Genomic DNA, 22148 nt, shown 5'->3' with positions numbered 1-22148 from the left:
TTGCTGAGAATCGCAAGCGGGGAGAGTTCTGTTGCACCCAGGACCTGCTTGCAGGCTTCCCATTGAGGCATCTGTTTGGCCACTGTGAGACCAAGAGGCAGGACCAGAAGGATCTCTTGACTGATCTGGCAGGGCTCTTCTTACGTTCTTAAAAATGCCAAAAGTCAGGAAGAGAGCAGTGCTTTGCTATTTCCTTTTGTTAAAAAAACTCTGGCATTGGAGCAGTACATTTGACTGCCATTCTGCAAACAGTTGCAACCAATGGTGCTGCGATTTCTGCCACTGGAGGGCAAAGCAGCCTTAGGTTGCCCCCTAAGTGTTTATCAAGCAGGCAGACCTCCAGATGCCAGCGTTATTGCTCATGTATCAGGTCAGACTATCTGGGCCTTTAGGGATGGGGAGCCTATGCTCCCTCTGCCCCCAAATGCTGTTGGACTACAGCTGTCACCATCCTAACCATAGAGCAGTGATGACTACTCAGCACCCTGGTGTGCCTTGAATGATAGTCAGGTGTGCTGCAGGCAGCACTGGCCTCCATCCCTCCTTCCTTCCCTCCCTCTTCTGATCCCCCCTTGTGTCTCTGCCTCCCAGAGGCTCGCACAGCTGTTCATTGCAGTGGCCCTGGCTACAAGCTCCCCAAATGAATGGTGCCATTGCTGCCTCCTGAGATGAGTAAGCTGCTGGCCTCACATTCAGCTGCCTTTGATCAGGGGCATCCATTTCCCAGGTCCCTGTGAGGTGGCGTGAGGAAGTTCCTCTCTTTGGGGTGCCTAAGGGGGTGCCTTAGAGATCAGGGGCTGCTGGTGTAGTGGCAGCAACCACCACCACTGCTGCAAGTACTCCCAAGAAGGGGAGAGGAGAAGAGGCAAAGCTGAAGGAACCCTCCACAAGGGAAAGAGGCAGGAGGCTGCCAGCTCTGCAGGCAAGGGGCAACATAACTGGACTCCTGAGGCGTGAGTGTGTGCGTGAGTTCTTCACAGGGGAGCAACAGAAAGAATGTAGTTGGTCAAGGGAGCCATGGACTCAAAAGGGTTGAGAACCTCTGCCCATAGGCCATGCTGACTGTGGTTCATAGGAGTCAGGCGTCCAATAACATTCAGAGAGCCTCCCCTGTGATAGAGCAGCTGGCCACCTAAAACATGGAAAGGGCTTCCTCTTAGACAGGTCCACTTCAGCTGTGTGAAGGGAAATGGCTAGAGCACAGTGGTGGAACACATGCTTGGGATGCAGAAGAAGGTCCCCCAGGTTCAACGGCTTAGTGCAGCCTCCCCCAATCTGGTGTCTTCCAGATGTTGGAATGCAACCCCTCTCCCATCATTCCTGGCTACTGGCTCTGATGGGAGCTGCAGTCGAGCAGCACTTAGAGAGCACCAGGTTGGGGAAAGGTGGTGTACGTTTTGAAGTCCAGTGCCTCATGATGACTACTCCTCCTCACCCAAGGAGAGTTAGGCAGGCAGCTGTATTGATCCATTAGATACATTGATAGGCTTCATTGTGTATAATATACAGCAATTCTGCACAATCCTGTGAAGAGTTATCTGGGTATATGCTCCATTGAATTCAGTGGTGATTCCTTCTGACTGCACAATTCAGAGTAGAGGGACCTCACTCCAGGCCTCTCTGTCTGACCGCTGGAACGCTTTCTTCGTCATTCCATTTTTAAGCTGCCTTATACTGAGTCAGACCATTGATTCACCTAGCTTGGCATTAACTAAGCTGACAGCTCTCCAGGCTTTCAGACAGGGAGACCACCCCAGCCCTACCTGGAGAGGCCAGAGATTGAAATTGGGACTTTCTGTGTGCAAAGTAGATGCTCTAACCACTGAGCTATAGTGGTGGTGGTGGTGATGTTAATTTTATTTGTACCCCATCCATCTGACTGGGTTGCCCCAGCCACTCTGGGCGGCTTCCAGCAAAGTAAAAAAACACAGTAAGATATCAAACATTAAAAGTTCCCTATACAGGGCTACCTTGAGATGTCTTCTAAAAGTCATATATAAAGATAGCTGCTAGATGACTTAGGGCTACATTAGTTTCACATCTTTTTGGCTCCCCCCTCTCCCCCCCCCAATCTTGCAGCCTCTTTCTTTCACGTGGTTCGGACGTTGCCCTGAAAAACAAAGAAGGCGAAACTCCCCTGCAGTGTTCGAGCTACAACAGTCAAGTCTGGGTTGCTCTGCAAATGAACAAGACCCTCAAGGATTCGATGCCTGACAAGCCCATCCAGGTGGAGAAGATACTGAGCAGGTGTGAGAGGTTTGCCTGCCTCACCCATAGGCCACTGCCCTCTGCACTTGCAACTCTGGAGCGCCCTGGTGACAAGCTTAATGTTGGGCAACCAAATGTGTAATTAAAAAAAACAGGGATCTCTGGTGGCCAAGGATCATTCAGAGAGTCTTGGCTGCAGATTTTCGAGTTTGGAAACACCAAGATGAAATGTCAGTATGCTCTGCCTCCCCAGTCAGAGACAGCGATGCTTCTGAATATCAGTTGCTGGAAACCACAGTAGTGGGAGAGTGCTCTTGTGCTCTGGTCCTCCATGCAGGTTTCCCACAGGAGTCCAGGAGGCCACTATGAGAAGAAGATGCTGGACTAAATGGGCCATTGTCCTGGTCCAGCAGGGCTCTTCTTCAGTAATTAAAAGCAATGTCATACTGGTTCATGTTGCTTTAGGACAGTCATAAGCAAACTTGGCCCTCCAGATGTTTTTTGGTCTACAGCTCCCATGATCCCTAGCTAGCAGGACCAGTGGTCAGGGAAGATGGGAATTGTAGTCCCAAAACATCTGGAGGGCTGAGTTTGCCTATGCCTGCTTTAGGATGACTCTGAGTTGTACCCAGCTAAGTTCTGTTAGAGTAGACCCATTGGAATGAATGGATCTGTGTTAGTTGCATCCATTAGTTTCAGTGGGTCTACTCTAAGCAGCACTAGCACTGGAGACAACACACAGGGAAGTGCTCTTTGCTTTGTGTCTCTTTTATTATTGTAGTTTAAAAGTGATTATTTTCTTCTCCCTGCTGCGACAGAGACATTGCCAGGGGTTATGAACGGATCCCGATTCCTTGCGTCAATTCTGTCGACGTCGAGCCCTGTCCTAGCGACTACAAATACGTTTCGCAGAATTGTGTGACGTCCCCCATGCACATTGATAGGAACATCACTCATTTGCAGGTTAGACAGGCTGCTTGCAGCTACCTTTTTGATCTTCCCTTTTTCTTTTCTCTCTCCTGCTATTTATATGATAGCCCACTTTGCATGAATTTCTTGGGGTGGCTTATGAAGAAAAGAAAGGAAGGCATACAATGTCCAGAATGAATGAATCTTTAATTGCATCAGCCATCAGCCATAGCAATAAAACAACAACACGATAAACAGTACAATGTCCAGAGTTTAAAACATAGATTGAAAACCCCAAAGCAGCATTCATGGTGCAAAAGCCCTCCTGAAATAAAAACTGTTTGGACTTAACACCTGGAATTTCTCCCCTTTCTCCTCGTCGTGAAAGAGGGTGCTCTCTGCTCAGTTCACACCTGAGCAGGCTGCTCAGTCTCCCCCTCTTCTTTCTTGTCTACTCCCTTTACTCCTTTACAGTTTGTGTGGGAACTGATGCACTCAGTTTTTCTTCCTCTGTCATCTCCTTTTGGAACTTAGGAGCTCATCGTGGAATGTGATTATAGAATAGCCAGTTCCACCTACCCTACTCCCAATGTCTATTATGGCTGAAACTGTGGGGCAGGTTAAGAATGGGACTGGAGCAAAACGGGGCTTGTAGACAGATGATTGGCGGCAGCTGCATACCCCTGCGCACAGCACTTTGGAAATGCAGGCAACCAGCTGATCATTGGGGATTGTGGAGTGCTGTGCCCTTGCAGCCCTACATAGTCTGGTAAACTGGCAAAGATGAGTCCTCTTATGCCATTGCAATGTCAGGTGATTGGCAGGCAGTTTTACACCACCTGCCTTTCAGACTTGGGCTGCAGCGGGTGAAGGAGGTCAGGATCCACTACCACTTGGAATCCAGCTCCTCTAGAATAAGATTGCAGAATACAGATGCCCATCCTGACAAATGTCCATTGCCTTCCTAAAACCCTCACCCCGCTAACGGGGCCCCAGATATTTGGTATTTCCCCCATCTGACAGAGAGCTTGAGCTCCAGAACCTTCATTGGCTTTCACAGCAAGATCCCTCCTCCTTTTTAATATCCTTTTATCCAGCACTACGCACTAGTGATATGCAAAGCCTACATGATGCTTCTTTGTAGATCAACTAGCTGGGCCCCACAAGCCCTATGGTGGATCAGCTCCTTGCAGGCCACCATCATGCAAACCTTTGGATTATATGCGCGCACACACACGTGTGACTTGCTGCTTCTTGCTGTTTTGCTTGCAGTACTGTGTGTGCATAGACGACTGCTCCTCCAGCAACTGCTTGTGTGGACAGCTGAGTATGCGCTGCTGGTATGACAAGGTGAGAATGTTTGCCTGCTTTCTCAGCTTTGTGGATTTGGAGGGTGTGGGTGGTGGGACTGGGGGGGGGGGATCACTACTGCTCAGGCCTAGAGGGGAGCTCCTCTTCCCTGTTAAGAGAATCCTCAGATGGGTTATCTCTCCCTCTTGCAAATTAAGTTTTTCTTACCCCTCCAAGTTCCACCCTGCCTAGCACAATGTGCAGGGTCAGCTGAAAGACATAACCCTTTCCCCTTGAAATGCATAGTTTGATTTCCTAGGGGAGTCACGGGGTTTGAGGCTTGATTTGGATTCATTGCTTCTGCAGAAGAATCTATGGAAATGCTTGTGGGCAGTATTGAGGGGGAAGGAGGGAGACATACAGGTGAGATGTTGGGGAGCAACAGCAGCACTGTAGCTCTTTGGGGGAAGGGGAGCAGAAGCTTTTTCAGAGGCAGGGCTGTAGCTCTGTGCTTCTGCTTTGCCTGAGAAAGGCCCCAGGTTCAGTCCCCAGCAGCAGCTCCAGGTTGGGGTAGAAAAGTACCCCACCTCTGAAGGGTTGTAGAACGACTACCAGTCAGTGTGGACAGTACTGAGCTAGATGGACCAATGACCTGAAGTCAGCATAAGACAGCATTATGTGCTCCTATGTCTGTAAGTACTCTATGACTTGAGGGAAGGGATGTAGATCAGTGGTAGGACATCTGCTCTGCAAGAAGAAGAAGAGGAAGAGTTTGGACTTGATATCCTGCTTTATCACTCCCCTTAAAAGGTAAAGGTAAAGGGACCCCTGACCCTTAGGTCCAGTTGTGACCGACTCTGGGGTTGCGGCGCTCATCTCGTTTTATTGCCCAAGGAAGCCGGCATACAGCTATTAGGTCATGTGGCCAGCATGACTAAGCCACTTCTGGCAAACCAGAGCAGCGCACGGAAACGCCGTTTACCTTCCCGCCAGAGCAGTACCTATTTATCTACTTGCACTTTGAGGTGCTTTCGAACTGCTAGGTTGGCAGGAGCAGGGACCGAGTAATGGGAGCTCACCCCGTCGCGGGGATTCAAACCGCTGACCTTCTGATTGGCAAGTCCTAGGCTCTGTGGTTTAACCCACAGCGCCACCCGCGTCCCATATCACTCCCCTTAAGGAGTCTCAAAGCGGCTAACAATCTCTTTTCCCTTCCTCCCCCACAATAAACACTCTGTGAGGTGAGTGAGGCTGAGAGACTTCAGAGAAGTGTGACTAGCCCAAGGTCACCCAGCAGCTGCATGTGGAGGTGCGGGGAAGCGAACCTGGTTCACCAGATTACCAGTCCACCGCTCTTAACCACTACATCACGCTGGCTCAAGGCCACAGGTTCAATGCGCAGCATCTCAAGGTAGAGTTCGGAGTGACTTTAGTCAAATGCTGCAGAGCTGCTGCCAGTCAGTGTAGACTTCTGAGCTAGGTGGACTAGTGGTCTGACTCAATATAAGATTAATTCCTATGTTTACTTGAGGAGCAGGCCGGATGTCCTGGACCAAGATAGACCAGAGCTGTGGCATAAGTCCTCATTCCTCATTAAACATTGCGATTCTTCCTGTGCACAGGTGTGCACCTAATGCATCTCTTGTCCACTTTCCCTCTCTGCAGGATGGCCGGCTCCTGCCGGAATTCAGCACTACCGAGCCGCCTTTGATCTTTGAGTGCAACCATGCCTGCTCGTGTTGGAGGAATTGCCGGAATCGTGTGGTGCAAAATGGACTCCGGTAAGACAGCTAACACTGTTTTTTTTTGGGGGGGGGGCTGCTCACCCTGTTCTGTGACTGAGAGGCAGTGGGGTATAGTGGTAAGAGCAGGAGAGTCTGCAGCCCTCCAGATATCATTGGACTCCACCTCCTTTCAGCCCCAGGCAATGTGACCTGGTGATCAGAAATGATGGGAGCTGTAGTCCAGCAAATATTTGTGACTGCTGGTTTGCAGTGCTGGACCAGGACCAGGGAGACCCAAGCTCAAATGGTGCCCTGGGGATAGTAGACACATTGAAACAGATGGACATCACTCACTTGAATGCTTCAATATCAATGGGTCTACTCTGAGTAGAACTTGAATGGGCACATCTCTCAGCCTTGGGATTTAGAGAAAATTGCTTACCATGAGGGAAGTATTACATGCAGCATCCTGAGTTCCTTGAAGGATATAAATTGAATTAATTACCTAAAACCCAAGGAGAGTTTTTGAAATGGAAAGGAAGTGGGGACCAGGAAGCCCAAATGCCTTGGATCACTGTTGTGAACCAAAGCAAATTCCGAAGGTTGACTAGGATGAGGAAATTGTTAGAGCTGCTGGGATATCATTGTCATGCCTTATCCTGAAAACCCATTTCCTCTGACAGGGCCTTAACAATTAACAACAATAATTGCAATAATGGTACTTTTATGGTATATGCTGTGAACTATGGTATATTTGAAAGATGCACTTTCATTCCATCTGAGTCTGTGGTGGAATTTGTAACCTTTTGCTCACTGTTCTTTTGATACTTGCCTCTTGTCAGCTGGATGGATGCCCTCAGTATTACTATATGTAATCGGATCATTACTGTATTTTGATCACCCTGTTGAATGTGTGCTTTATCACCTCCTGATGCATATGATTTCCCTTGCCCCCCTTTTTTTTAAAAAAGGGGGGAATCCTGGGTGCTTTTAAATGGAACTGTTCTATCACGGGTATTTTAATAATTTGTTTAATTATTATCTCTCCTACATGGTCGATTTAGGCAGAAGGAGGGGGAGCGGCCATCCCAAGAACCACCCACTAAGCTTTGTAACCGGGTTGAGATCAGAAGCTGTTGCAAGTCCAGCACCTCCAGCCTTTACTAGTTGCTTATCTCATCCTAACCTTCCTTGCCAGGTTTTGAAGCCCTTTGTGTGAGGCTTTAAGCTGTACTTTTGTCATCTTCATTTCCTGTGTTGATTCAAAAAACGCCCTGGGCCTTCCTTTTAATGTATTTTGAAGGCGTTTTCAGGGCTTTGGTGTAGGAATGCTTAAACTGAGGTGCCGGCAGCGGAGGAGGGGGGACTTCCAGTTAGGCTGACACTGCAGGTGTATTCTAAGGTCTTCTTGGGATTTCTACAAATCCAGCGGAATAGCTTAAAATGCATTAACATTTCCCCTTCATCTCTCTGCTCTTTTCTCCAGTTACAAAAATGTGGCTTTGAAGCAGCCCATTCCACAGCATTCTGTTCAAGTTCCGGCTGCCTTCTTGATAGTGTGGTTTGTTTTAAGCCAGCACACTAGGCTGCTGTGGACTGATGGTTTGACACCCTTCTCAAAACAATCATCTTCATAGAATCATAAGAGTTGGAATGGGTCCCAAGGGTCATCTAGTGCAATGCAGGAAACTCAACTAAAGCATCCATGACAGATGGCCGTCCAACCTTTGCTTAAAAACCTCCAAGGAAATAGTCCACAGTCTCCCAAGGAAGTCCGTTCCTTTTCTTCCTAATGTTTAGTCAGAATCTCCTTTCTTGTAACTTGAAGCCTTGATTCGAGTCCTACTCTCCAGAGCAGGAGAAAAGAAGCTTGCTGCATCTTCCTTGAGACATTGGAAGATAGCTATTGTATCTCCTCTCGCCTCTTTTCCAGGCTAAATATACCCAGCTCTTTCAACAGTTCCTCATATGGCTTGGTTTCCAGACTCTTCATCATCTGGGTTTCCCTCCTCTGCCAGTTTGTCAATATCTCCTTAAATTGTGGTGCCCAGAACTGGTTGCAGGACTCCAAGACATTATACTTCTGCTGATACTGTCTAGAATAGCATTAGCTCCCCCCCCCTTTTTTTTTTATTTTTGCTGCTGTATCACATGTTGACCCATGTTAAGCTTTGGACCTCTAGATCCTTTTCACATGTACTACCTGACGAGCCAGGTTTCCCCCTTCCTGCATTTGTGCAGCTGGTTATTCCTGCTTTTAATTCTTACTCTTCGCTTTTATCAGATTGTAAATATTGCCTTTTTACTTGGAAGTGAGTCCCACTGAGTTTATTGCATAGGATTGTGGCCTTAATGAACAAGGGAACCTACAACAAAATGTTACAGTGTAAGGTTGCCAGCTAGCCTGTTTTTCCAGGATTCTCTATTCTAACCCCACCCACTCCTGCTCAATTTTGCATTTCCACTTAAAACATGCAACATTTGGTGGCCGCTGAGCAAACTCAGCCCACATTGGACTGACACTCTCTCTCTCTCTCTCTCTCTCTCTCTCTCTCTCTCTCTCTCTGTTTCATTAGGCATTCCTCTCCCCATATTCTTTCTATTTCTGCTAACATGGGGGTCCCGCCACATGCTGGCAAACTGGGAATATCAGTCAGCTGCGCAGTTTAGGACATACCACACCTTTCCTCCGCAGAGTTTCTTTTTCTTTGAGAAAAATAAGCCTTTCACGTAAATGTAAACTAAGCTTTAGTAATAAAGAAAACTACAACAAAATAACATGATGAGAGAAGCCAAATAAAACATGTGGCAAGTTTGAGGCAAGAAACAAGAAGAGGCAGTTGGGCCCTCATAACTGACACTCTTAACTGAACACACCCTAAAGAGAGGGGCTGATTCTGGAGCAAAGCACACAAGCCCCGCCCACCAGATACCAGGCACTCTACTATTCAAATTAGGCCCGTGTTTTTCTTACAGGGACACACCATAGAAGTGGATTCTGGAAGTGTTGATGCTAGGGAAGCCATACTGGCTTCCTGCAATGATCTGCAAATATTTGAAGAATTTCAAGCTGGGGAGGGGGGAATAGATAAAACCAAGAGAAAGATTGTGTAGGTGGCACATCAAGAATTATTCCTTGAAGGCAGCCTACATGACTCACCTGAATTCTGATCGGTAGCAGAGTCTGGATTCTGTTTTGAGTGTTTGGCTGGGAGAGTAAACTAGTCTGAAATGAGTCCTGTGGGCTGCAGGCTGGCAAACAGCTTCAAGACATGTTGAAGAAGAAGAAGTGTCCAACTGAGTTCAGCTCAGAGTAGACCCACTAAAATGAATAGATTAAGCAAGTCGTGTTCATTATTTTCAGTGGGCCTTCTCTGAGTAGGACTAGCATTGGATGCAGTCCAAAATAAAATGAAAATTATTGGTTTCTGCATCAAACATTCAAGTTACTTTCAAATGGAAACACAAGTCCATAGAAATTAATCTGGCTGTTTCTGTGACACACATGTAAAGCTGTTCCATGTAAAGCTGACATTACTTTATGCTGCAATTTTAGCTCGTGGGATAGTTTGTAAAACAATTGATTTTTCTGATATTCCAGTTTTTAAACATGTTGACTTTTATTTTACAATTTTTCATATAAATTTTACATTCTTTAGGTTTCATCCAATGCTAGGCCTTTTCAAAATAGGCCTGTTGAAAATAATGGGCACAACTAACTTACATCCATTAATTTCGGGGCACCTGCTCTTTAAGTAGAACTTAGTTGGACACAACTTTGAACCCTCAGAGGTTTTGTTTGCAGCTAAGCAGGGAACTAATTCTGTTAAATCTACAAATGCATTTTAAAAAAATTAGTTCTCACAGGGTTGATCTTTGCCTTCCAGGATTCGATTACAGCTTTATCGGACACAGAAGATGAGCTGGGGTGTGCGGACAATGCAGGACATTCCACTGGGGACCTTTGTTTGCGAGTGAGTGCCTTGCCTTTAGAAAAAAAAAACAGTTGGAAGCGTGAGCCAGTGTGGTGTGAGAGCCAGTGTGATCTAGTGGTTAAGAGCAGTGGACTCGTAGTCTGGTGAACCGGGTTCGATTCCCTGCTCCTCCACATGCAGCTGCTGGGTGACCTTGGACCAGTCACACTTCTCTGAAGTCTCTCAGCCCCACTCACCTCACAGAGTGTTTGTTGTGGGAAAGGAAGGGAAAGGAAAACGTTAGCCGCTCTGAGACTCCTTGGGGTGGTGATAAAGCAGGATATCAAATCCAAACTCTTCTTCTCTTCTTTTCTTTCAACATAGTAGGAAGAGAGAACTCTCCTTAGAGCTTGTGTCACAAGGGCTTAAGCTTGCAGTGTGCCCCCCCTCCAAACACACACTTCCTTACTCAGTCTCTGAACCTTCCATATGTGGACCCTTGAGTTTTAGCCCATGTGCCATTATTCTTATATCTTGGAAGAGGCCATGGAATGTGGGTTCAAGGCCTCATATTCACCTTGGGCTCAGGTTGTATCCAGTTGAGATTGTGGACTTGGACTTGGAAATATCCCAGGCAAAAATTCATTCCCCATAAGAACTGTTTTGTGTGGCTGTTCTCTCCCCTCTCTTAACAACCAGGCAATCAATAGAAATGCTGTTGAAATAAATAAATAAATTCTGCAAGGTTGCCAAGTGCCATTCACCAGCAGCTTACGTGATCTCTGTTGCACTACCTAGTATGTGACAGTGACAGACACCTTGTGTGTTGGGTAGTGATGCACGTGCACACTCACTCACTCACTCACCCCCCCCCAGTTCACTGCAACTAGTTGCCCATGGGCTTAAAACAGGGGTAGGCAACATGCTGAACTACCCCTGCCCTGGTCCACTGCTAACCATGCTCCTCATTGTCCTTGTTGCTTTCTATTCAGCTGCTCTCTGAAAGTAGGGCAAGTGCTTGTGGGGCACCTCAGGCCTGGGGGCCAAATGCAGCCCACCACACTTCTCTATCTGGCCTTTGAGACTCTCTCCAGGCTTCACCCCTTCTGGCCATGCCCTGTGGGCTGTGATAATGCCGCCTCTTTCCCTGCGCGGAGAGGTGTATGAGAGTGGAAACCTTTAATTTTTGCATGGCTTTGAATGTGGCCTGATTCATAAAGGCATTCCACCTCTGGTTTGTGGCCCTCGAGAAGACTGCCCACGAGGGGATGTGGCCCCCAGGCTGAAAAACATTCCCTAGCCCTGTCTTCATTCAGCCTTGCTTCCACAGCCTCCTTCCCCACAGTAAAAAGAAATATCAAGTGCCCCTTGTGAAACCTGGTTCTTCAGCCCAGCCTTAGGAAGGTTTGCTGCATTAGAAATTGGTCATGTTTTTACCCTGGGAGTTTCAGAAAGCTCTTCCAGGCCATCATTTGTTTCCCTTGGACTATCTTAAGTGGAGAGGAGATTAATCACGTTGATTTCTGGAGCCTGCCTGCTCTGGTGATTAATGAGCCTTCCTGGTTCTGCCCTTCACATCAGTTCAGGGCGCCTTTGGTTTTAGCGGCTAATCGCTCTCCCGCATTTGATGTCATAATCCTCTGCATGACATCACATCTATTTCCATGGAAAAGAAAAGGAAGCACAGTGCCTGTGGTGGAAGTGTGGGCCTTCAATAACAGAAGGGGACAACGGGCTGTGAACTCATACATGTGGACTTCATACATACAATACTTTGTGGAGTTAAGGGAAACCGTTTGCTTCCTTCTGTCCTGTTTTATGAATAAGAAAATAACAAAGAGCCCTGGTGGATCCACATCTGCTCCAGCGTCCTGCTTTCACAGTGGCCAAGCAGATACCCCAATGGAAAGCCTGCAAAGCAGGACCTGAACACAGCAGCAGTACTCTCCCAGCAATTGGCAGTCAGAGGCAGTAGAGGTAGAGCACACCCACTGCAGCTAGTAGCAATTGACAGCCATGAATTTGTTTTACTCCTTTTAAACCCACCCAACTTGGTGGCAGTGGATTCTATTAGCTTCCAACATTCAGCTTCATTGGGTGGTCCCAGGTTCTAGTATTTTGGGAGAGGGAGAAATACTGTATTTTTCGCTCTATAGGACACACTTTTCCCCCTCCAAAAATTAAGGGGAAATGTATGTGTGTCCTATGGAGTGAATGCAGGCTCCCTGGCTTCAGTGAATGCAACGTGAAGCCTCCGAAGTGCAGAGGGAGCGCTCTCTCCACGCTCTGGAGGCTTGGCAATGCTTTCGCTGAAGGCTGGAGAGCCAGAGGGGTCAGTGCGCACCGGCCCCTCTCGCTCTCCAGGCTTCAGGGATAGCTGCCTGAAGCCTTCGGAGTGCAGCGCGAGGTCCCACTGCGCTCCAAAGGTTTTGGGTTCCTTTTGCTGAAGCCGGGAGAGCAAGACTCTCCTGGCTTCAGCAGAGAGGAAGAGCTGCGCAGCGCCCCTTCAGCGAAGCGGGGGGAGAAAAGGAAGGGGCTCCATTTCTCCTGCCGCTTCGCTGAAGGGGCGCTGAGCAGAGAGGGGGAGATTTTTCTTCTTCTTCTGTTCTCCCCCTCCTATGGTCTGGTGCGTCCTATAGAGCAAAAAATACGGTACTCATTTTGTGCTTTCTCCACACCATTCATGGTGCCATACGCTTCTGTCATTGCCTCCCCTCCACCTAAATCAGGTGGGGGAAAGCTGTGGCTCTCCAGATGTTGCTGGACTCCCATCTCCTGCCGTGATCTAGCCAGCATGGCCAATGGTCAGGGATGATGATAGTTTTCAGTCCATCAGCAGCTGGAGGAGCACAGGTTCACCATCCCTTTTCTAAACTAAAACGAAGAACACATAAGGTGTCTCCTCAAAGGGTTAGTTTCTGTAGCCCCTCAATCATTTTAGTTGCCCTTTTCCTGTACCCTTTTCAGGTGTACAGTCAAGCTCTCACTTGGAGCCAAGAGAGATAAAATGCAGAGAAGTCACAACAGCTACAGAGAAAGCCTACCCAAAAAAGCATTCCTTAAAACAAAACAAAAATGGCCACCTAAACATCCCTAATTGATTCCAGGGGGCTGGAGGTGCAACACTAAAAGCCTGGTTACTAGTACATAACTAAATGAACCTCTCAGGTATATGGCACTCTCAGCATTACCCCGTCAGAGGAGCACAGTTGCCAGGCAAGAGTGTCCCTTAGGTCTCGTATATTTCTTAATAACCTTTGAACAGCCCAAGGCAGTTTGAACCTCCAGAGCAAGCCTGATGGATGCGACTTTTCCTCAGCAGCCGAGGTGAATTTTTTACAGCCTCTGCAATGCTACAGAACTGCTTGATGAGATGCAAAGTCAGAGGCTCAAAAGACAGAAAGGAGGTATGCAGCGTAAAGGCAGCCTAGCTAGCAACCTTTAAAGTGTGTGTCTGTTGATTTCATATACTTACTGAATCTGTATCCAGTCCTTCCTCCGCAGAGGAGCCCAGAGTGGCAAACAGATACACAATTTAAAAACAGAAACATTCTAAAACAGATTAACACATTCTAAAAACAATTACAGCTGAAAGAGATCTAAAAGCAATTACAGTTAAAAATGTTCTTAAAGTAATTACAATTAGAAATGTTATTCCTAGCACATCTTGTTAGAGTTGCTCTGAACCAGATTATTGTTGTTGTTGTTGTTTAGTCGTTTAGTCGTGTCCGACTCTTCGTGACCCCATGGACCAGAGCACGCCAGGCCCTCCTGTCTTCCACTGCCTCCCGCAGTTTGGTCAGACTCATGTTTGTAGCTTCGAAGACACTATCCAACCATCTCGTCCTCTGTCGTCCCCTTCTCCTTGTGCCCTCCATCTTTCCCAACATCAGGGTCTTTTCCAGGGAGTCTTCTCTTCTCATGAGGTGGCCAAAGTATTGGAGCCTCAGCTTCACGATCTGTCCTTCCAGTGAGCACTCAGGGCTGAACCAGATTATTACTTTCTAATTAACCTGGTATGACATATTAGCATTGTTTAGGAGAAGGTGGGTGGAAACAATTTCACCCTTAAATGTGCCCATGTGTTTAGGAGGCCCACCTTTTAACCACACTCACCAATGGATCTGGAAGAGATTGTGATGCAGGAGGGACACTCCAGAGTGGAAGGCTCCCGACTCCCATCAGCCCTGGCCACCATAGCAAATGGTCAAGGATGATGGGAGTTGTAGTCCAGCAGCACCTTGAGGGCCACGGGACCCCCACCCCAGCTTTAAAGGATGCTAGGAGGCAACTCTGTGAAGTGGTCTCACTGTGTCTTGGAAAAGCTGCAGACAGAAGAGGTGGAGCTGCAGCCAGAGCAGGAATGGGAAGACCCTCTGGTCTCTCCCTAGACCACACCCCTCACTGGTCCAGCTTCACATTATTGAGTGACTTTGTCAGACTGAAAATGCTTTGGGAGCATCTCTAACAGAGTTGTTGGTATAGAGCAGGCACCCCCAAACTCGGCCCTCCAGATGTTTTGGGACTACAGTTCCCATCACCACTGGTCCTGTTAGCTAGGGATGATGGGAGTTGTAGTCCCAAAACATCTGGAGGGCCGAGATTGGGGATGCCTGGTATAGAGTAATGGAGGCTGCTCTACTGGGAAAATGGAGCCCAGGCTAAGCAACACTAGTCTGCCCTCAGCCAGCCATCACATGCCTGTCATCCTACTTAGAACCAGCCCAGGATGTGCTGGCCTTGCCTGTAAGCTTCCTCTTGTTTAGTCTCAGTGTTGTTCCCATGTAGAACTCAGCAGGGCAGAGCAGGACAACATGTTGGCATCACTTGTCATTGCCTCTGGCCCCCCCTACTGTTGGTCTCCCTGCCATCTGCCCTACCAGTCCCAATGGGCACCAGCAACTGCCGTCAGCCTTTTCGGACCCAGGACCTTATTTTAACCCAAATATGCATTTGGGGACCCATTTATTGATCTCTTACCATGTAGTCTAGCTCCTCCTACAGGCTGTGGCTTTTTGCTTCTGGGAACAAGAGTGCAAGCTGACCCCTTGAGGGGAGCAGTCATTCAGGTCACCCAAAACTTGTCAAAATGGAGAGGACCGGGTTTTGGGATGTTAAGGAAGAGGCTGTCTTGGAAGGAGGTTCTTTTGAATGCATCAACTACCATATGTCCAAATCTGTTGCAAAAAAAAAAGGTCATTAGTCTCCAATTCTGGTTTCTCATTTCTCCCGCAGGTATGTTGGAGAGCTAATTTCTGATTCAGAGGCAAATGTACGGGAAGAAGACACCTACCTTTTTGAACTTGGCGACCAGGTAGTAAATTTGATGGGCTCACAGGACAAGCAGAAAGTGCTAAAACAAATTCTGCCTCTTCCCCCATCCCACCCCCCATTTCATCATCTGTAAGTTGGTGTGACAGGAAGCTCTTCTCGCCTTTTAGGAAAAGCAAAACATCCTGTAGAATTGGGAAGGGGAAAGGGCTGAGAGACCCAGGGGACAGATGATGGGGGAAACTGGGACATCTTCTTCTGGGCCACCAGCTCATAAACAGCCTCTGCTGAGCACGACTCTTTGCCGAAAGGTGATGGGGGGGGGAGGGACAAAGATTAGTTACCAAGGATTGTATCCAACGCTAGTCCTGCTCAAAGTAGACTTACTGAAGAATAACAGACACTATTTAACTTGGATCCAGTAATCTCAGTGGGCTTACTCTGAGTAGAACTTAGTTGGGTACAACCCTGAAAGGCAAAATGGCTCATGCAGACCCACTTCCACCATGGGGCATTAGTTGGAAGCTGCCTCTTAATAACTTTTAATTCAGCTGTTTTGCTTGTTCTTAAGGCCATATCTACTATGCATTTAAAGCAGCGGGGCACCACTTTCAAACAGTCATGGCTTCCACCAAAGAATCCTGCGAACTGAAGGTGTTAAGGATGCTGAGAGCTGCTAGGGACACCTACTCCCACTCACAGAGCTACAATTCCCAAAGTGTTTTAACAGTCAATCCTTCTTCCCAAGGAATTCCGGGAATAGTAGAGGAGGAAGGGTCAGCATAGTGCAAATGCATCCCCTCCGCTCACAGGGTACTCTGGGGATTGTACCTCTGTGATGGGAATAGGGAGTTCTCCTAGCAGTACTCTGCACCCTTAACAAACTATAGTTCCCAGGATTCTTTGGGCAAAGTGGTATAAAGATGCTTTTATTGTATACTGCAAATGGGACCTTGATCTCTATTGAACGAAAAGTATTCAGGGGAGGAGGATGGAAAATGAGACATATTTGAACCTGTTTCCCAACTCTAGGAACTGTAGCTCTGTGAGGAAGAATGTGGGGGGTGGGTGAGTTTCTTCTAGCAGTACTCTTGCACCCTTAACAAGCAACAGTTCCCATAATTCTTCAGTGGAAACCATGACTTTCAAAGTGGTATAAGAATTGCTTTAAGTCCATGGTGCATACGGGGGCATAAGTGAGTGGCTAAAATACCTGCGCAGGATAACTCTTCAAATAATTTCCTCCAGCTCCAGCAGAGACTGATTTTACATGGAACCAAAACTCAAGTCTAATCAGAGGTTCTCTCTGTCCCCCTCCCCAACTTCCTCAGAACAAAGACGTGTACTGCATAGATGCCCGCTTTTACGGCAACATCAGCCGCTTCATCAACCATTTCTGCGAGCCCAACCTGACCGCCGTACGAGTCTTCATGTCCCACCAGGACCTGCGCTTTCCCAGAATTGCATTCTTCAGTACCAAGAATATCCAAGCGGGAGAAGAGATTGGGTATGTGTAAGAGGAAGAGAAGGAAATGGCAGGAATGGAAAGCAGGAAGAGGAGGAGGAGGAGGGAGGAAGAAGAGTTGCTTAAGCACAGGGATGGAGGCAGCCCTTGGTCTGTCAGGGGCAGCCATTCCTTCAGGGATAATATTTATGTGGTGGGGGATCAGATTGTGGGCACCTGTGGGTATAGTGCCTGTACATCACGTCTAATTTCCAAGTGCTAGAAACTCACTCTTTGGGGGAAGGGAGCGAATAAGTGCTGGAAATTGGGATTATGGTTCATCAGTTCACGGGGAGGGGAATCGCTCCCCCTTGACCTCCTGCCCCATCTCCATGGACGCCCATGGGTCACATGCTAGCAGTGGGGATGTCTGAAACCAGCAGAGGTCTGGGTCAGAACCTACCCATTTCCATCTCCCTGTTCTGCAGGCTCCTTCTCTTTGGGTTGCATTCAACAAAACAAGGTCACACTCGGACCATACATTCAATGTGCATTTCATTGAATCATGGAACTGCGGAGTTGGAAAGAACCACAAGGGTCATTAGTTCAACCCCCCTTGAACCCACAACCCCAAGATTAGAGTGTCTCATGCTCTATTGACTGAGCTATATCAAAGCTCATGGCTTTTCATGGCTTTTCTGGATCTGCTTTCAAGCGTTCCTCCAGCTCTGTGCATGTGTTGGCCTTCTTCAGATCTGCGCATGTGTGTTCACGCCCTCACCCCTTGCCCCAGCTTACTCGCACAGAAGCCATGAAACAGATGTTGAGAAGTAACACTAAAAAGCAAATCAATCTACATAAGGAGGCGTCTGTAACTTCCTGCTCATGGGAACCCATTGCACCACAGTAACAGACTATCGGCTATGCATTCTGAAGGTCACAGGCAGCGTTCGAAATTAGCTGGGTGCCATTTGCACTTTGTGACCAGCAACTGGCCTTTTGAGACTGTCTGGATGCCACCCTTGGCCCCTAGCATCTCCACCTGCCTGGCTGCAGCAAAAAGATGCACGTCTTTTGCTGCTGGACTACCCCACAAAACACCTGATTCACCTGGCAGCACAGCAGCAAAAGACGTGTTTTCTTCTTTCTTTTTTTTTTACTGCCAAGCGAATCAGGTGTTCTGCACTCATCTTTTGCTGCTGTCCTGCCCTGCAGAACACCTGATTTGCCCAGCAGCAAAAAATAAAAAATACTTTTTTTGCCATCACCGCACTGCCAGGTGAATCATCTGGTCTGGTAATGCGGAAGAAGGAAGAAAAAAGTGCCTAGACATTTTGTTTTGGTGCCCACAACCTAGTTCCCACATGGCTCCTAGCTTTCCTATCCAAGTTTCTAACACTTGTCAGAGGTTCAAACCCCTGGTATCTCCAGGTAGGACTTGGAGAGACTCCCAATCTGAAACCTTAAGGAGATGCTGCCAGTCAGTGTAGACAGTACTGAGGTTGATGGGCCAATGTTCACATTATAAGGGGCCATGACTCAGTAAATGCAGATAGTTGCTTGTTCGACTATTTTTTGTGGTTGGGGTATGGGCTTGGTGTGGGGGAAATGAATTTTGAAGGTGTGGGGATCATTAATAAGCTTGAACTGAGCTTGATTAAGCTTTCTGCTGGCTCTTAAGATTCTGTTTCATTTTTAAAATGTATTTTGCACTTCCCTTTTAAAAATCACTGTATTCCTTGTTTATATTGGAACCCAACTTGGAAAGTGTTTCTTTTAAAAGTCAGTATTATAGGAACAGACAAATCTGCCTAATTACTGATTCAGACCATTGGTCCACCCAGCTGATTACTGTCTACACTAGGCATGGCCAAACTTGGCCCTCCTGCTGTTTTGGGACTACAACTCCCATCATCCCTAGCTAACAGGACCAGTAGTCAGGGATGATGGGAATTGTAGTCCCAAAACAGCTGGAGGGCCAAGTTTGGCCTTCCCTCGTCAACATTGGCTGGTGTAGTCTTCAAGCTGTGCATATTCCATCAGCTTAAGTTGCCATTCTTCTTTAATTGGAATCTCGCTCATTTTCCATTTTTGGACTAACAAAACACGGGCCACAGTAGTGGCATACATTTTTTGACACCTGAGAAATTCTGTCTGAATTATCCCCAACAAAAAGGACTCTGGTTTTTGAGCGAAGGTCCTTTTAAACTTGTTTTTCAATTCATTATGGATCATTTCCCAGTACCCTTTTACAAGTCCATCACAAATGGAAAAAATGTTCCCTCGACCTCCTTGCATCCCCAGCACTTATCTGATTCAGTCTTATACATCTTAACAAGTCTCCTCGGAGCTAAATGCCATCTGTAAATCATTTTCATATAGTTCTCCTTCAAAGAATTAACATGCTGTGAACTTCAAATAACTTTTCCAAAGTTTCCCCCCGAGGTTAAAGTGCAGGCTTTAACCAAGGCTAGACCAAGGTCTAGTGCAGGCTTCCTCAACCTCGGCCCTCCAGGTGTTTTTGGCCTACAGCTCCCATGATACCTAGCTGGCAGGACCAGTGGTCAGGGATGATGGGAATTGTAGTCTCAAAACATCTGGAGGGCCGAGGTTGAGGAAGCCTTGTCTAGTGTTTCCATCCAAGCTGATCCTTAAAAGAACTACTAAACCCTTCTTCAGGCAGTCACCCCCACTTTGGCTTTTGGCCCCACCCACTTCATACATGAGTGGGATGCGGGTGGCGCTGTGGGTTAAACCACAGAGCCTAGGACTTGCTGATCAGAAGGTCAGTGGTTCGAATCCCCACGCCGGGGTGAGCGCCTGTTGCTTGGTCCCTGCTCCTGCCCACCTAGCAGTTCAAAAGCACATCAAAGTGCAAGTAGATAAATGTGCAAGTAGGTAAATGGCGTTTCCACGTGCTGCTCTGGTTTCGCCAGCAGCGGCTTAGTCATGCTGGCCACATGACCTGGAAGCTGTACGCCGGCTCCCTCGGCCAATAAAGTGAGATGAGCGCCGCAACCCCAGAGTCAGCCACAACTGGATCTAATGGTCAAGGGTCCCTTTACCTTTACCTTTACTTCATACATGTAGCCCTTGGGAGACTGCTTCGAAGGGAGTGGGGGCCTCAGTCGGTTGGTGGGGGAGTCCATTCCCCTGTGCTGTTTTTGGTGGTGATGGTGGTGGAATCAACTGTGTGACTTCCTCCTGTGTATATTTGCCCAGAAGTACAACTCTCTAACTCTCTCTCTCTCTCTCTCTCTCAGGTTTGACTATGGCGATAGGTTCTGGGAAGTCAAGGGCAATTACTTCAGTTGCCTGTGCGGCTCTCCCAAGTGCAGGTACACCAGCGCCATCCTGGCTCAGAGGCAGGCCAGCACTTCCTCATCCCAGGAGGTGTTGGAGAGCAGGCTCCCTGACACGAGCTCTACAACAGCAGTGGCAACAACCTCCTTTTGAGGGCTTTCTACACACATAGAAAGAAAAACAAAACACCACCACAGATTGTAAGATATTTCTTTTTTATATATTTTCGAGAAAGGAGACTTCCCCCTCCCGTTTAAAAAAAACCCAACACAAAATACCACCCCGCAGCCCTGCAGCAGTCCAGCGTTGAGGCGCTGCTATTGAGTGTTACTGGACAAAGGAACCAGGCACCTTGTGCTTCGTCACAGATGACGCAGGTCCGCTCTGCTTCCTTCTTGCACCCACAGCAGACCAGGAAGTAGCTGGCTTGTGAACCAGGGGCAGCTGCTCTCATCCTTCCATGCTGAGAGGCCCTTTAGAGGCCTCTCTTAATGTGATCCCTGTTCTCCGAGCCAAGGAAGAGGTCTTCCGCCCCACCCACTTGATTCCCCCTCCTGAAAGGACAAGATTTGAATGGACTGCTGATGTTGCATCTCTCCAGTTGTAGTAGAACTCTGAATACTTGATGAAATGTGATGATGATTATGGTGATGACGATTTCTTGAAGCCAAACCCACCTCCTTGGCACAAGCACCGGGGCCAGCTTAACTTTGCAGGCAGACCTTCCTTTCTCGCTCATCGTCCGAGGATTGAAACGGAACTTCTTTCGAACAAGGTGCCTGCCTTAGCCAGCGTATTTGCTGTTCTCCGTCACAACCTCCCAGAGGTTCTCCCAAGTCCAGATAGGGGCTTCTCCATTACAGAGAGTTTTCGTTTTTTTTCCAGTGTTTCGGCGCATACACCCCTATCGTGCAATGGGAGGCTTGGAAGGATTCCTTATGTCTTACATAACACTAACTCTTGGAAAAGGAATCAAGGATTTTTTTGGTTTGTTTTCCCATACGGAGAAACTGGCACTTACAGAGAGGCCCTCTTCCAGGCATTTCCTGAAGCAAAAGCTCAGCCTGGGCACCCCTGAGAACATGGTGGCAAATGTGGTCTATCTGTGCCATCGCCGTTTTTCCGATTTCATTCATTTCCTCCCCATGACTCCCCGTGTAAAGCTACATATTGTGAGGTTGACGGTTGGATTGAACTGATTTCTCTTGTACCATACTGGGGGGGGGGAGCTGAACAGAAAAGCAACTCACCCGAGCAACTCAACGGTGCTGATTTTAGTGTGATTTTTTTCTCACTACTACGTAAAATGAAATTTTCAATTGTATAATAAAAAGAAGAAAAAAAGAAAAGAACAAAGTGATCTTAGTATAAAATGCAGGGACGACAAAACCCACAAGACCTTTTGTTAGTATTGTAGTGGGAATAAAATCTGTCATCACCTTTTGTGCGGTGGTAAAGCAGATCATCTTTTTCCCCATTTATCTCTTAAATACTGTAATTAGTGCAGTACCAGGTTTGGGGACTTTTTTGTTTTGTTTTTTGTGGGGTTAATTTTTCTTTTTTGGAGGGGGAGGGGTGCATCTCTTCTAAACCGTTCATATTGCTGGGTGGTCTTTTCCCCCCTTTTCCTTTCTGTTAAATGTTTTCTTTTTTTCTTTTTCTTTTTTTTTTGAGTTTCAAAGGTTCCCACCTTTGGGCTCCTGTCATTTCCTTGTTCTGTTTTCAATGAAATCAATAAAAAGTGCATTAAACATTTTGCCCCCTTTGGCCTCTTTAGTCTTTACTAGATTAAATTTTTGCAATACTTCCCCTTGCGCTCCCTACTATGCACAGTTTTATTCCAGTTTAATTAATCCAGGAACAATATCATCCTCAGAGCAGGGTTCACTGTGCAGCTACATCACATGTTTATAAGCAGCTCAAAAATCAGGCAATAACAATGGCATTTGAACATTTCTGTAACTTTTTTTTAGATGCTCATAGGACCTTGTGTTACGTTTTTGTATTGTGTTCCCAACAAAAACCCTGGAAGGCAAGTCACTCATGGCTGTCCTCTAAATCTGAGGCTGAGTGGCTTGTCAGACA

General features: G+C 47.3%; 1 protein-coding gene across 14 annotated transcripts in view; it reads left to right on the top strand.

The window, feature by feature from the left end:
• Positions 1-21814, top strand: part of EHMT1 (euchromatic histone lysine methyltransferase 1) — a 139184-nt gene extending 117370 nt beyond the window's left edge. For all 14 annotated transcript variants that reach the window (XM_079961941.1, XM_079961933.1, XM_079961942.1 and 11 more), the window contains 8 exons: positions 2080-2247; positions 3027-3171; positions 4390-4467; positions 6073-6188; positions 10019-10105; positions 15281-15359; positions 16648-16823; positions 20024-21814. In XM_079961941.1, coding sequence (XP_079818067.1) covers positions 2080-2247; positions 3027-3171; positions 4390-4467; positions 6073-6188; positions 10019-10105; positions 15281-15359; positions 16648-16823; positions 20024-20216 — 1042 coding nt within the window. In that variant the 3' untranslated portion in view covers positions 20217-21814. The remainder of the gene's footprint in view (positions 1-2079; positions 2248-3026; positions 3172-4389; positions 4468-6072; positions 6189-10018; positions 10106-15280; positions 15360-16647; positions 16824-20023) is intronic.
• The last annotated feature ends 334 nt before the right edge of the window (positions 21815-22148 follow it).

This window comes from Podarcis cretensis (assembly GCF_951804945.1).
Source record: "Podarcis cretensis genome assembly, chromosome: Z".
NCBI lineage: Eukaryota > Metazoa > Chordata > Lepidosauria > Squamata > Lacertidae > Podarcis > Podarcis cretensis.
Note: the sequence above shows the minus strand (reverse complement) of the source record. Positions and strands in the feature narration are given on the sequence as shown.